We start from the raw sequence: 16,694 nt of genomic DNA, 5'->3' as shown, positions 1-16,694 counted from the left end.
AGTAACTTAACTGTGCCAGGATCAAATGCCTTTGCAGAAAAATGATTTTGGAGGAAATTAGGCCTTTTCCCAATCACATAATTTTCTTGAAGTGTCAGAACCCTCCAATTCTTCAGAACTCTCACCTTACAAACGGAAATTAAAAGTAAGGTCGCAGTTGTCCAAACACACATTGACCATAAATAAACCCATTCCTCACTGTGAGTTCTCTCTCTGTGCTAATTACACTGTCTCATGAGCAATTCCAGCATGAGCCCACTGAGCTGCAAAGGCTTCCTTGTCTGGCTCTGCCCTGACACTTCAGCTAATGCAACATGCCCTGCTACAGAGAGTGACAGAGCAGCAGAACATGCTGATCGTGCCAGAGAACTTGGGAAAGTACCTTTTCCTAGAAAAACAAACCATCAGTGGCCACCACCTATGCTGAACAACACCCATCATACACTGACTGCACTTCAATATCCACACATGTATGAAATGTACAGGTTTACTGTGAGGAATTGCTGTGCTTTTACATCAGCTGTACCAAATAACACTCAAACAGTAAAAATTCAGAACACTTGTGTCTCTTCCCCTTGAAGGACTGACATGAGCCCCTGCCACAGAAAGAAAACTAAAAGGGAAAAAGAAAAAGTGGTGGAAGAAAGGTGGGAGGAAAAAAGGCAGGGAAAGAAAAGGGGAAGGAAGAAAGAAAAAAAACAAACAAGAAACAAGAAGAAGGAAACAAGGAAAAGGGAAAAAAGACAAAAGAAAAAATAAGAGGAAAAAAAATTCTGTTCTTTATCTTCTTCCTTTCAGTCATGGGCCCAGCCAACACACTTGAACTATCATTTGATTCTCATATCTCCTAAACTTGCAAAGATATCTTGCACTTGACAGGTGGCTCTTAAGGTCTGTATTAGTTTTTAATAGCTTACAGTTTGTGGATTCTTAGCTTTCAGGGAGGGAGGTTTTTTCCTGGCAGAGAGGCAGAGGACTTGCAGCCATTTCATAAACACAAACTGTTTTTTTAAATTGTGAGAAATGACAGCTCTGGTTTCCTAAACTCCACAGGTTTAGAAATAAAACTTACATAAAGGGAGTACTGGAAAACAGGGCCAGGAAGTGCTGATGTGTGACAGAAAAAAGGTTATTAATAAAATTATCCTTATAAATGGCTCAAATGTAAGCAGTAAGTTGGGGATTTCTGTACTATCCTTTTTTCCCCACAGTTTGCCAAAAGTCAGTTTCTTACAGGAATTAGGATAGTTCTTTATGCATGTATTGGATAAAGATACTGCACAATTCTAGTACGCAGTAGCCAGTTACTGTCAGCAGTAGCTTTCCAAGATATACCCCCAAATTGGTTCTAAGTATTACCAGTAAGATTTCACCTCTGCCACCATAGGCATCTTGCCATTTGTCTATGTTCTTGCATGTTCTGTGTCCCAAAGATGAACTAAATTGAAGCTATAGGACACCTTTTATATCTCATTATACAAACAATCCGTTTGCAACATAACAAAGAAGGAGAGATTGACTCCTATTGGTATTTACAGAACAACAGAAGCAACACAAAAGCAAAGCAGTCAATAATGAGAGAGGAAGATAAGAATATTATTACATGTAAATACAAAACTTGGTTCTGGCAACTCCCCAAACATTTTAAGTCTGCAAAAGGCAGACTTTTGGATCACACAAAGCATATCACAAAACACTGTGAGGAGCTCTTGATTCTTGAGGAAAAACCCAACTCTTTGGCCTCGGACAGCAAGGGCCCACAGAGGTGTGATGAAAACCAGCACTGATTTTCAAGCTCACCTGCTGAAGGATATGCAAATCACCCCAAATAGCTGAAGCACCAACTTCACACACCAAGGGATGGAGAGGATGGCTTGGACAACACAAGGACAAGACCGTAACTGTGGCTTATTAAACTGGACATCTTCCAAAAAGCCTTTCGACCTGAGGAAGGGAAGCTTATTCCTTCCCTTCCCAAAAGATGAGCCAGTACCACCCAAGGGAAAGGAAATCTCTCATAGCTGTCGAGTGTGCCTGCAGCACGCTGCTGAGCAGTTCTCCCTGTCCATCAGAAAACAGGACCACAGGCAGCCACTCAAACACTGTGCCTGAACCACCTCAAACACCTTCCACTTCTTCCACTGCTTTGAGAAAGAAACCTTACCTTCTAGCTGCCACAGCAATCGCCTCTAAAAACTGCACTTCCTAAACCAACTTTAGAAATGTGCAAACAGGATTTGGACATAAAGATTTAAAATGTACACACGTGTCCATTACTAATGTGTAGGAAGGCACCCAGGCAATGGTTTTCACATGAACTTCCAGGGAATATGCCACAAGTACCTAAGAAGAGCAAGTCTGCTGTGCAGAGGGGCTTACATTTGCTGAATGAGTGCCACACATAAGTCACTGGAAAGTGGTTAGAATTCCTGACATCTCAGCAAAACAAAGGTCACCACCCAGCTAACAGCAGTGCAGAAAATCAGCTAGCAGAGCACACTGTAATGTCCTGATGGACACAGGACCGGGAAAAGCAAGAGAACCAGAGTAACTAATTCAGCTGGAACTCGCAGCTGACCATGAGCATGGCCCTGGGAAGTGCCCCAACACCAAACTCGGGCTACTCCAGGTGGCAAAAGCAGGGCCCCTTCCAACTCCCTGTGCTCTCACTGACTTGGCGAAGCCCAGGTGCCAAGTTCTGCTCTTCAGACTGGCCCCACAAATCCAACAACCTTGTCCATATTTCTGTCCTTCTGTTACAGCTGAACTCCGCTCAGCTCCACTCTGTCTACCCCAGTCTGTGTTCCATCCATCCATCCCACACTTGTTTCCTGTCCTCCCATCTGCTTCCTCAGGCCTCTGCATTTCTGAAGCACCACCGGGCTTCTCCTTGCAGACCACAGACCCAGCCAACCAAAAGCCATCAAAGAATAGAAGAACACTCGCCACCTCACAAAACCCCCAACTAACCAAACCAAGGTTAAAAGGCAAGAAATATATCCTATGAAATTAACCCTTGCAAAAAAATGTGTACTGGAAATGGACACATGGAAAAAACATGGGGGTCTAATTTTACACAATATGCCTGACATCACTTGAATAGAAGTTTTGTACAACTGTAGGCATTGAGTTTCTTCCCTTGACAATAGGAAAGACATTTCATCCTCAGTTTAAATACTAAATCTTGAATCACATAAGAACCATGTATTTGTAAACAAAAAGCATCCCTGAAAAGGATGAGATATTTTATGAGTCTGTTTGTGCTGCATTTCTCACAGAGCCCAGTGCATATGACTCAGTCATTGTTTTTCACTTGCTGGCCTCAGTTATCACTTATCTTTCTACATTTACAAGTGTCTAAGTTTATAGATGAAAACCCTAGAAAATCTTCTCTTAAAAAAGAAAAGCCATACTGTAAAAGTAGGAAAGAACCCCATGAGGTGAAGTACTTGGGTCAGAATTTGTTACATGTTCTACTGTTGTCTGAGACAAGCAGAACGATTTGCTCCTGCCATTAGATTTAGGGACAAGCCAGCAAGTCCAAAGCTGCTCCCATAAACCCTTGACTTGGCTTTCTGACAAATCTGCACCATGCATTCACCACCCACAGGAGATAAGTCACTAGTGAAAACACAGGGAACACACTGCACTAGAAATACCAATATTGCTAATACCCTTATCTACCTATTCTGCTAACAGCTTGGATTCTAGCAAATGAACTAATTCTCAAATAAAATATCTGAAAAGGTAGGTCAGAAATAAGCAAAAAAATCCCCCCCCCCAAAAAAAACCACAAAACACTGAACTTTGTAATCACTAATTGTATAATTATTATCATATTGCCCAGATTTGGATTCAGATAGAGGAAAAGAGAACTACGTGTGAGTGTCTGTCTTGGACACAGCCCCCTGCTTCAGTGTTACCTCCAGTTCCATCTGCAAGGCGAGACATCACAATGGTCATAACTTTTTATGTGGGCCTTTCATAATGGCTTAACCCAGTTATTGTTCTACATGGAATTAAAATGACCACAACACATTGAGCAGCCAAAACAAAAATGCAATCATCAGACTGCAAAGATCAAGCAGAACTACGTTTTTCCTTCTTTTATCAAGAGACCAAGTTGATCAATTTTCAGAATGAAATCAGCAAAACAAACAAACAACCCTCATCCCTTTTTCTTTCCTCACAGGAAGGACAGTTTTCACCTACCTGATACAAATCTCAGCTGTGGCCAGCTGATGTCTTCTTTGGACTAGACTGAAATGAAAAGAGACTCTCTTCATCATCCTTTACACTTTGGATCATGCCCTTGCCCTTAAGGGTCACTACAGCAGTACTCCTGAAGGCACTTCCAATAATGTTCTGCCTGATGGTCCATAAACTGTCCAAGGATTTCACTCCCAAATGAACTCCAGCCATGCACCACAACCACCAGGCTTGCAGCTGGAGGGCTGGAAAGGACCCTGAGGATCACGAGTCCAACCATTCAGCCAGCACTGGCCAAGCCCATCACTAAACCAGGTCCTTTAGTGCCACATCTACATTTCTTAAACATCTCAAGGGATGTCAACTCCAGCACTCCCCTGGGCAGAGTGAAGCTTTTCCTAATATCCAGAAGGGGTTGGCCCATAGAAACGCACAGCTGGATCTCCCTGCATGACTCCTGGGAGGAAAACTGCTGTCTCGGCAGAGCTGTGAAGGACAGCAGCTGCAGAATGACAGGAGACATTTTGAAATGCTGATCAACTTGATACCTGAAGCTTAAAGCCAACTACATGGGTCCTTCTGCCTCCCCTTTCCTCCAGTCCATCTTCCCTGTGGGGCACTGTGTGCCTCCACTTGACTCTAAAAACCCCCATGCTCCTCCTGCAGAGCTCATTCCCCTCCTACACTGGGGCCACGGGCACACTGCATGGGTGTAGGACTGCAGCCCTGAGACCACCCTGCTCCATGGCAGCAGAACATTCATTTGCTCCAGCTGCTCCATCTAATTAACCCCAAGGCAGTAGCATGTGAGGACACCATTAAGTGGAAAAGAACACAGTCCATGCCTAACTTCCCAGAACCCCTGTCTGGCTCTAAGTAAATGGACGCTTGATCACTACGATACATGAAATTTTCAACAATAGACAAAATTAATTTCGTTTTTTCTGTTCTACATTCACAATTCTTCATTCCCCTTACCCATTGCTGACATTTTCCACAGCACAAGTGTTACTGACAAGGGCAGTAAACCTTTCTGTGACCATAAAGTGCTTTTGTTTTGTTGTAAATGAAACAGTGGGGGAAAAAAAAAAAAGTGGGATTTTTTTGGTTTGTTTTACATGATATAGAATACATATTAAAACAGGTTAGAAAAAATAAGCTCCAGGAAAATACTATGGGGCAAAAAAAAATGTGAAGTCAAATTCTCTCAGGAATATTTTTAAAATTGCAGCCATCCAGCCTTTGAAGCTTTCGGTGTACAAACTACCTGGCATAAATTAGGTGGGGAGGGGAAAAAGAGAGCATTGCAACCTGAGCATCACATCTCCACTTTTACTGGAAGGCAAAGGCTGCAAGCTCAGCCCAGAAACACACAATAATAGAAGGGCCTACAGACTACTTTAAACCACTGCTTCATCTTCAGCCATGGGTTACATACCAGAGCACTTCAGTCTGTTTCAAACAACGGGACCCCCACTCCTTTACAGAAACCTACAGTCTTCTGCACGAGCCCACTAAGGCCTTCCAAGCCACATTACCTGCTTTGATGACAACTAAAACATGTATCGTGAACAGCAACACTGCTTGCCAAAAACATGGTTAAAATTGGTTATTTACTGTCAATAGCAGTTTTCCCTCTGCTGCCTCAGTTGCACACTGGAATGCAATCCAGAGAAATCAGAACAACAGCAACCAGCTCTGAAGACAAAAAGGAACAGCAGCGCAGATCACCACTGAAATGGAACAATCCATTCAGCAGCCCAAAGGCAACCAGTGTGAGGTGAAGCAGTCAGATTTAAAGTCACTGCTGCAGATGCTAGAGAGGCTCAATACAATATTCTGCATAAACAGAATGGGCAGGCAACACAACCATTTCTTTTTTGGCAAAGTGCTGATCTATCCTCCTCAATGTAAGGAATTATCTTAGATGATTAAACAACTCCTATACTTTCCAGAACGCTCCTACAAACTCATTCGCCATAGCCACCTCCCTTCCTCCTTTAGACGAAACACAAAGCAGAAGTGCCAAAACATCACAGAAAATTAGACATGAGCTAAAAGAAAGAGAACACAAATATAGAAAATGGGTATGTATCAGTGATCCTTAAATTTGTTGGACTATTACAATACCTTTCACCACCAAAACTGATCATAAATCCCTTGACCTTTCCTTGGAGTACAGTTAAAAACCAGTGTGTAACTACAGGTACAAACACACATCCATAGGCATCCTGGCTTCTTGGTTGTGATGCTGCCCAGGGTCAGACTAAGGTTAGAAACCAATTCTCTGCTCTTTTCCAAGATACACAACACCCAAGGACTTTCTGGATTGGCCCGAGATTTTCACAAGCATCATAAAGATGATGCAGGAAAACTCCTCCTTCACTGCAGCACTGAACAATTGCTCCTCTGAATCTCAAGAGCAGAGGAAAACGAAGTTGATTAGTTCCATTAGACCTGAAGTGTTACTGTACGGCACATGGTAAAAGTGAGGTAGGGAAGAAACAGCAAAGTGAAGACAGAAAGGGGGAAGAGGCACAGCCCCACCTTGCATCAGTGAAAGCACAACTCCACCAAGCTTCAGGTGATGGGAGCTGAGAACTCGTAGGGCACTACAGAGCCCTGCAAGAAACCCTTACACAAAGTCATAAAAACAAAAAAAAAAAAGGGAAAAATAAATACTTGACCTGTTGATCTTTCTGCTTATTCCCTGAGTTACTCTGAAAGTCATAAATTCAAACCTCTTTCCTGCTCCCTGTGAGCTGTGGTTGTGAAGAACTGACAGCAAGCAAACAGCAATAGATCATCTGTGCTGCCAACAGCACTGCAGCATTAGCTTCAGCACTTCCACAAACTTCTAGAAAACACAAAGCCCCTATGGGTGGACACACTTCCCCTTAGGTCAACAAAACAATGAATTATTCTTATCTCCTCACCAACTCTAATGGCTTGTGGAGACAAACAAAATCAGTCTGAAAGAGAGAAGTCTTGAAAGAGGGCAGCTCTTCCTGTAAGCACAGAATTTCAGCAGCTGCAAGCTTATTAACTACTGCAAGCTTAAAAACACAATTTCTCTTAAGCCCTACAAACTGAGTTTCAACTATTCAGAAAGCAAACAGGAGCAGCTTGTAGGACTTTCGAGCTACAAACATTGGGAAACTAAAATGAGTAAGAGCTAAGCAGAAGAGCAACCAAAGTTACATGACTTTGTGACTCACCAGCTTAGACAAACTAGGAAAATATACATTCCAGATTGTTAGGGCTCCCAAATTCCCACTGAATGTACAAGCATGCTGCTTATCTGAGCATGCCTGTAAGATCCCAGACCAATCACAGGTTGGTAACTCCACTCAGAGACTGTGTTATCTTAGATATCAAGCATTCTGTTATCATGATAGCACAAGGATTCCCTATCGCCAGAGTTCCCTACCTCCTCGACGTTCCTCGCAGGCAGCTCCTCCAAGCACTGAGCATCCCCGGTCCTTGCAACAGCCAAATGACTCCAGAGCCCCCCAATCCACTCTTTTATACCACTGCTGTTATGGGCTACAGGTGTGGCCTGTTAACATCACACCTGCTCCTGATCTTCAGTAATTGGTTCAGCTGCAGCTCGTTGGGGGATAAGATTACATTCTGTACCACCTTCATCATTTACCCACACTGTATCCCCCTACAGGGCTGTCCCTCACATTTCAATTCACAAAACAGCACACCTGGAGGGTTCCAGGCAGCAGCTACTGGCTGTCAGGCCTGTTCTTAAACCTCTGCTAATTCCAGCACATCTCTCATGTGAACTATACATTCTGCAGTGATATGCAACCAAATGTCTTAGACATGCAAGTGTTTCAATAAAGCATGAGCCCTGGCTCCTGTGCTCCCCACAGCTGGCCCCGTTTCAGTGGCTGTGCTCAGGAGCAGAGCTGTGCGCTGACACCAGGTGTGACTCAGCTGAGGTTCAGTGTGTGCCACCAGGCAAGCACGGCTGAACTAAGAGGTCCCAGATGTTTATCCTGGGAGAAGGGCTGGATTTCACAAGAGGATTAAGATGTGGTAATGATGGAAAGGCAAGGAGCGTGTCTGCCCTCACCCTGCCCGGGGAACCCGGCGCTGCCCAAGCCAGAGCCGCCTCAGCAAAGGCAGCGACACGGCCCCACAGGAGAGCAAAGAGCAGAGAGGCTTCCTCAGCGCTGGCAGCTCAGCAAAGAGCAGAGAGGCTTCCTCAGCGCTGGCAGCTCGGCTCACACCAGCTTGTGAGGCCATTTGTGAGGCCTCAAGCTTCAGGGCAAGTTACTGTAAACTGAGCTTAAGCTAAGCGCAACCAATTGTCCTAACACAATCACATGCCAATATTTTTGACGTGTTCCAGACAAAGCTGCTCTTCCTGAACTTAACAATGCCTAGAATTTCACTGCAGGACTTTCAACACTTTCTGTTTGGTCAACTTGAAGCTGAGATTTCACTACCACTGGATACCCTACGTCAAAATACAACTTGCCCTGCTGCAGCTCCAGCTCGTAATAACCCGAGCCACTGTCTTTGGAAGGGACACACTTTCCATCAGAGCATTAAAGGTCATCAGAGGCTAGCAGTGCTTGAAGTGAAGAGTCTCTTCATTCCTTTCAGTTTGACAAACTGAAACCTATTGTGCTGACTAGCTGCAAAAGGAGGTCAGCACAAAAACTCCTTGTCCTAAGGACAGTACTCACACAGGCGCATGGAGCCCCAGTTGGTATGAAAAGGAGAAAACAAATGGGAGAGGCCTGTGGAGTAAGAAAGACACAGAGACCCACCCTTAGAGGAAAAGGAAAATAAAAAGGGTTACACAATGACTCCTATGATGCTTACGAAAGAGAAGGAGCACTGCTGGCCTGGGATTTAATTCTGGTATCATCCCTGTTGTGTATTTACTACTGACTTTACCCCTGTGTGAGCAAGATCAGGCATAGCTTATTAACTGAAGAGATGCTTAATCCTACTTAGTCATCAGGCATGAGTAAGGGCTACAAGTATTTGACTTCTTGTGGAAAACAAAACAAAACATCTAAAAAATTATCTTCCTCTTCCAACTTCGCAATGCCAGAGCAATAGACTTTTCCTAAAACATCTGTAAAGTTGAATAACAATATTACACAAGAAAGAACACAAGAAATGTGCTCAGGTTTGTGAACATATGCACAAGTACATATGAAATACAGCAGGTGTAAGCTTTAACAAACCCCTCACAAGCCTGACAACATTCTGTGGCGCTCAGTGCCAGTACTGGCATCATCCATGAATCACTAAGACAAATGAAGATGTTCCACTTTTCACTCTGGACACCTTTTTCAATAAAAATAAGAGACTCAGGTGGAGGAAGGAACGACTTCTCTGTGGTGGAATATCTACCAACAAGGAAGACATAGAACCAGATTTCTGTAATTCTGGACATGTCATTCTGTGCCTGCACAGAGAAAGCTGAAAGGAGTGGCCTGCCCATTTTCCTTCCCTCAGGTTCAAGTGCAGTGTGATCCTTAACTCCTGGAAGGCAGGGCCTTAGCCCAGAACGGGTAAAGAGCAGGACTGGAAAATACTGTGTGTTTCCAGCCGTGTTTTCTCTGACTTTAACTAATTCTGAATTGGCATAGCCTACTTCAGCAGTGGAACAGATGATCTAATAGGTTATTTGACTCCTGTCACTACTTTCTCTGATCTAAATAACATTTTAAGTTTAGGTGTTTAACACACAATTTCCTAAGTACTGGGTTTAGAGAAGGAAACGGAGAGTAAGACAGTGACTATCAAACCCACAACAATGCTAAATTAAAAAAAAAAAAAAAGTCTTGAAGGGCCTTAAAATAGGAAAAAGTAGCTCCAGCCTCTTTATAGTTTACCAAAGAGCTCAGATGTAAATAAATGTGTACTGGAAGACCAGTGTGATAATTACACGTCACTGGACAAAGAATGCATGGTAAGAACAACAGTCACAGGGATCAGAAAAATAAGTGATATAATTTGCAGTTATTACTATGTATTTGGCTATTATATACTAAATATATTATTTATTTTCTATATAATGTATGTGTATACACACACCGACAACCTCTGAACCCCACACACAACATGGATGCAGAGCCAAGAAGACTCTTGCACTGAAAGAAGCAAACAAGAAGGCAGATTCGTTCACAAAGAACCAAAGAACTGATATAATGTGTTGATATTTCCTGGAACCGATCCAAAGATGAACAGCAGAGTTTTGGATGAATTGCAAATTTTCCCAGTACTTCCTCTGAAAGCCAGGCTGGTACAGCATTTTAATAATCCAACCCAAAATCACAGAAAACAACTTTGGTTTGTGCCGGGTTGAACTGGGGAAGGAGGAAAGGTCCACAAAGACATTTATAAACTATTTTAATTTCTGTGCACACCCCGGTCCATGCCTGTGTATGAGCAAACTAGTTCTGTAATAACCCACTGTTCTCCTCAACAGAAGAGGCTGAGGTACTTATAAATGCAGGTATTTCAAAATTTAGCAAGTGAAAACTTTCTCTACAACAAGATGCAGACTCAGGGTAGATCAGCAGCTCATGAAATAGAGCCCAGCCGATGCTCCCACGCTGCACTTTGACAAAAGGCTCCCACTGATAACCTCTTGTCAGCTGACAGGGAATCCTGAACAGTGCAAACTGCACAGCGCCTTCCCTGAACTCTGCGAGGGAGGGAGGGAGGGAGCAAATTGTGGGGGAGGTCACAAGAATCACTGCACAAACTTCTGCTCCATCCAGTGAAGACAATCAGAGTGCATGTCTTTAAATAATCGTGTTCTCAAGCCGTTTTGGGGGTTTTTTACCCAGCTTGTGCCAGTACCTGGGAGCTTCTGGGAGGGTTTGTGGGGTGACTCGCTGCCTGGATTAAGCACACCTCCCCTCCCTTCTCAGCATCTCTCAGTTTGGAGGACACATACACACACACGGAGATTATATTTTCCTTTAATTTGCTTTTATTAAAAAAAAATAATAATAATTAGAAAAAGCATTTCTTGCTGTCCTCACTGGGTTTGTTGTCATTTAATCCAAACAGCTTCTTTTCCAAATCATGCAGTTTAATAATATGAGTGAAAAATCTAATAATCATTTTTGTGTAAAAAGAAGAGTAAAGTAGTAACAGATTCTCAGCAGACTGTTCCAGTGTAAAAGTTTACACTGCAGTTAAATAAAAATTACGGTGTACATAAACAGTTAAACTTACCATACTGGTATGATTGCTAGAAACGAAGAAGTTTGGAAGTTTGCATTTGGTTTTACTGCAGAAAGCATAAATGTCTAAAAGAAAATAATTTTCAACTGCTTAAAAAAGAGTAATCTCTCGGGTTTTAAGTACTGCTTTCATGTTCCCATGGATGCTCCCCAGTGTCCTGAGACATTAGTCAAAAATCATAATTAACACTTTACAAGTGAAACAAAGCAGATGATGTGTCTAGATTTTTTTGGCAACGTTTGTGTATTAAAAAAAAACCAAACGGAAATGGCTCTTCTTTTGTAATAAGGCAGTAGAATTTATGTTTTTAAGATTAAAGGCATAGGGCACATTGAGTACATTCAAATAACATGAAGATCATAGCCCAGGAACTGAGTTACGATAAATTTCATAATAAGCTACCTCTTAATTAGGCTACTCTTAGCTCTTCACATGTCCCAGCCAGAAAGGATCTAGTAACAGTGAGAGCTGAAACTGCCCTTCCTCCTTTTATTTTTTCTTTTTTACAACTTTCACATTAGAGCTTTGGCTTTCTGTCCCACACCTTCACGGGAAGACCAATTACCCGCTCATCAAAAAATCGTGCCTTTAATGCCTCAGCGCAGGGGCTTGGGAATAAGGGGAGAGGACAGCCCGCCGCCAGCCGAGGCCCGAAAGCAGCCGGAGCGCTCTGGAGCTGGACGGGCACACAGCACATCACACCGCTGACACGGAGAGAAACCGCCCTGAGAGTGTCCCCTGAGCCTCCAGCCCCTCTCCTGTACCTTGTGGAAAACACAGGAGGTGCGAAAAGGGATTTGAGGACAGCCGGGTGACGAAAACACGGTCCCTGCTGCCGGGGCTTAGGGCGTGACTCCGTTCCTGCCCCGGGATAGGCGCAAGCCCAGGCCGAGTACGCGCTGAGGCGCGTGTTTAAAAGCCCCGCAGCTGAGGAAGAGCGCCAGAGAGAGGGACGAGAAGCACGGCTGTGCCTCGCTGCTGACATCAGGAAAGCGGCAAGATGCCAGCGAGGTCCTTCTGCTTCCCGTTCGCCAAGGGCACCGCACGCACTCCGCCGCCCCCGCCCGCCGCTTTGTGCGGGCCGCCGGGCCCCGCTCCCTGCGCATCCCCGCCTCCCGCCGGCCTCGCCGGGAGACGCCGCGCTCCCAGCCGGGGAGGCGGGGGCAGCGCTCGGCGCTGAGCTTTTGTTCGCCGCTGCCGAAGCGATCGCCGCCGTCGGGGAGCGGGGCTGTGTGCGGCGGGGCGGTGCTGCCCGCCCGCCGGGGAAGCGCTGCCCGGCACCGACCCGGCACTCGCGGCCGGGGCTGGGCAGGCTCGGCGCGGCCCCGGACAAACAGAAGAGGCGCGGAGAGGGGGGGAGGGCGAGAGGCAGCCCCGCCACCCCGCCGCTTTGTCACAGAGCCCTCCCCCGGAGGCCGGCGGCAGCTGCCGCCCCGCCGGACCCTCCCGCCCGGCCGCGCCTCCGCGCAGGGCGGCGACAGGGAGGGACGTGCGGGCCTTGTAAAGCACACGCTGCCATCGCACCTCCCTCCTCCCGCCGCCCATTGTGCCCCGGCCGACGGGAGCGCCCCGCTGCTGCCCGGTGCCCGCCCCCGAGCCCGGGCGCCCCCGCCCCGCGGCGGGGACACGTCAGGACACACACACACTCACACTCACACAGAGGCGTGTGCCCCGCGGCTGAGCCGCCCGCCTGCCCCCCTCTGCCGGGACGAGCACCAGCAGCGGCCCCGCAGAAGCGCCCGTAAAGGAGGCTCGGCCGGAGCGCAGGGCCCGGCTCCCCCCACACCTCTGATTATTCATCGGCGCAGGCTGGCAGTGGGAAACTCCGCTTCCTACTTGCCGCTACGCTTCTACCGGCTCAGCCCCCGCCCCTTCCCCCCCCTCCGCTCCTCGCTAAGCTCCTTAAATCCCGAGAAAACTTTGGGAAGCGATTCAGCTCGCGTGGGGAGCCGGGCTGCTGCACGCCGGGGCAGCCCAAGCGAGAAACCTGCCCAACTTTTCCTGCAGCCTGCGGAGTCACCGTGCGCCTCCCTCCGCGGCGGGATTTAAAGGCGGCCAGCCCCCCGCACGGAGCAGCCGTGGCCAAACACGCACACAGACACACACACACACACATACACACGCACAAAAAACCCTCCCCCGGCTCTCGGCAAGGCGCACGCCTGGCACCGCTCCTTCCCCCTTACCCCAGAGCACTTCTACCCTTCGGAAGGGGACGGGGAAAAAAAAAATAAATTCTCCGCTCCCTCCACCCCAGCCCGCGAGAAGTTGCGAAGCGTCCCGCCAAAGAGACACCCTGCCAAAGTTGAGCCGAGCCCCGTTCCCCCTTGACAAGCTACGGGGCCGACCTGCAGCTCATCCCGGCCAGCGACGCGGAGCGGACCGGCCACCCCTGCGCCCCCGGGCCGCATCCCCTTACCATGATCAGCGTGTGGTTCCTCTGCTCCGCCGTGGCGGGCTCAGCATCTTGCTGCTGTTTGCTCTGGTGCTGTTGCTTGCTGCTGCTGCCGCCGGTGCCCGTTTTCTTGGCCCTCTGCTCCAGGGTCCGCTGGTAGAGGCTCACCGTGTCCCTGCGCTCCAGCTCCAGCTGCTCCGCCTGGGCTTGCTGGTACCTGCTCTCGCAGTTGACATGGTGCCGCCGGCAGCCCTCGATGCGCTGCCTCAGCCGCTCCACCACCGTGCTGTGCTTGGGAATGCCGCCGCTACCGGCGGTATTGTTACCGGGAGCGGCGGCAGGAGGGCCGTGGGGAGAGCTGCTAACCCCGACACCGGCCCCGCTGAGGCTGCTCTTCAGGTTATTGTTGATGCAAATACTGCTGCCATTCGCGGCGGCAGCGGGGGCTGCGAAATCCCCCATCCTCGTCCCCGTGCACACTATTTTGGAAGAACTTTTTATCCTACACTTCACACATACAGTCTCCTCTGGGGTCCTGATGGGATACTTTTTAGAGAACCGGCGAGGGGGGGGGGAAGGGGCACCATCATGTATCAGGGAAACAGCGATCCCAAGCAAATGTTTCTCTTTTCCCCCAGCCAATCCCTCTCGAGAAGCTCCAAAACATTAAAAAGAGAGAGGGAAGGGGGGAGGGAAATAGAGAAGGTGCTAAAAGGTTATCGCCAGCAACACAACCAACACACACACACACACACACACACACACAGACACGCACACAAAAAGCACAACAAACTAAGCAGCAGCAGTTCGGGTTAGCAAACTCCAAGAGATATCAGACCAGCTCCTTTCCTCCTCTTTCTTTTTTATAATCCATTATTTCAAAACAGATTCCATGAGATTTCCGGAGATTTTGCCAAAAGCCTTCTCTCCCCATGGATAAGGAGAAACACGCGCCCCTCCACATGCACACACATACACACCCGTTCACACGCGCGTTCGCACACACACATCCAAGCACAGGCACACGCTGGGTACACACGGCACACTCACTCGCACTCCACGGCATCAAAAGACAGGCAAAAAGCCGCTTGCTTATTGTATTTTCCTTCTAGAAAAAAGTTTTGGTGTTTATGCCGCACCGTGTTCGCAAAGTACTTTGGCTGCTCAGTTGCATTTCAACAGGAACCTAAATAGCAAATCCTCGGGCTGGGGGAAGTAAACACATGAACAATCCGGACCGAGCTGGAGAGGAAAAAAAAAAAAAAAAAAAGAAAAAGAAGAAGAAAAAAAAAAAAAGTAGCGCTCTGAAGTCTCTGCCAAACGCGGAGCTGATACAGCCTAGCGCTTTGCTCTGTCGTGCCGGCTGCTGCTCCTCCTGCCACCATCACAATGATCAAATGCTCTCCTCCTCCACCTCCTCCTCCTCCATGCCAGCGGAGTGATACCAGGACAGGAGCGCTCAGCAAACACCGCAGCGGCGGCGGCGGCGGCGGCGGCTCCTCCGGGCCGTGAGGCAGGCCCGGGGACAAGGTGCAAAACCCGGCACGGACGCGGCCCGCCAGGAGCGGACATGGCGCTTCCCCGGCGGCGGCGGCGGCGGCGCGGGGCGGGCGGCAGCGAGCGGGGCCCGACACCTGCCGGCCCCGCGGCCTCCCCGCACCGCGGGCGCGGGCGGAGCCTCCCGGCCGGCGCTCGGGGCCCGGCGGCGGCCGCAGCGAGGGCCAGGGCAGCGGCGGGGCCTGGCGGAGCCCGCGGGCGAGCGGCGTGTGCCGCCTTCCCCTCCCGCGGCAACTGTTGCATAATGGATGGGAGCGGAGCGCCGAGCCCTGCGCCTCCCCGGCACGGGGCTGAACTTTCTATTTTAAACAACACGAGAAACACGACACGCCGGGCAGCAGCAGCGCTTGTCCGAGCGAACGGCGGCTGCCTCCATGCAGAGCGCGGGTGATTAATGCAGCAAGAATAACATCCCGGGAATCTAGTTTTATTCCGTTTTGCAGACAAAGCTATTGCGCCCACAATTGTCGTTGAGTGTTATTTTCTATCTAGCCCTGTGAGAAATGCACTTCCAATTTTTTAAATACATCTGTATAGAACAGAATTATCTCAGAGAGACAGCCGTATTCTCTAACATGCAGCTGATTTAACGAAAATTGGCAACTCATGCATCGGTAATGTAATCTGATTTAAACCATCTTCATTTTTGCCATTGCAGATTAGCATAGGATACTATTTCTAAGATACAGCGACAAAGAGCATTCTTTGTCTTATTTAAATGCTCAGCAGTATGAAATTTGGGGTTGATTTCGTGCCTATTGCCACAATTCATGACTATGTTGAGATGGAACATAATAGTGGACAAATAAAAATAGCAATTAGTACCTGTCCTACGCTGGGATTAACAAACAGATATTGTCCCCAGAAAAGAAAACTTTTCTGTGGTATCAGTTTGAGAACCACAGTGAATTCACTTGAAGTTCTTCATGATCATTGAATACTTACTAGGTTATCACGGAACCAGCACGGGGAAATTACAGCTCTGCTCAGAAGCAGCGTAAGAACGCGGGGAAACTGCAGTCCTGAGTCAATTACAGAGATTTGTAATTGACTCTCTTAATCTGAAGACGGGGTAGGGGGAATGTGTTGTAATTTCTCTAGTAACTGAATTTCTCTGGTGACTGAATAGTTAAGATTCGATGTAAGAATAGAAAGAGGAGGAAAAAAGAAGGAGGGGAAGGAATTTCAGGAATAATAATAATAATAATAATAATAATAATAATAATAATAATAATAATAATAATAATAATAATAATAATAATAATAAATGGAAACTGTGATGAGGCCAGGGAGGGAGAGG

At 47.4% G+C, this 16,694-nt stretch overlaps 1 protein-coding gene across 2 annotated transcripts in view; it reads right to left on the bottom strand.

The window, feature by feature from the left end:
- MAML3 (mastermind like transcriptional coactivator 3) overlaps positions 1-15,074 on the bottom strand; it is a 230,021-nt gene extending 214,947 nt beyond the window's left edge. For both annotated transcript variants that reach the window (XM_066549455.1, XM_066549456.1), the window contains exon 1: positions 13,862-15,074. In XM_066549455.1, coding sequence (XP_066405552.1) covers positions 13,862-14,299 — 438 coding nt within the window. In that variant the 5' untranslated portion in view covers positions 14,300-15,074. The remainder of the gene's footprint in view (positions 1-13,861) is intronic.
- Between the last annotated feature and the right edge of the window lie 1,620 nt (positions 15,075-16,694).

This window comes from Molothrus aeneus, chromosome 4 (genome assembly GCF_037042795.1).
Source record: "Molothrus aeneus isolate 106 chromosome 4, BPBGC_Maene_1.0, whole genome shotgun sequence".
In the NCBI taxonomy this organism is placed as follows: domain Eukaryota; kingdom Metazoa; phylum Chordata; class Aves; order Passeriformes; family Icteridae; genus Molothrus; species Molothrus aeneus.
This window is presented reverse-complemented; position numbering and strand designations above follow the sequence as displayed.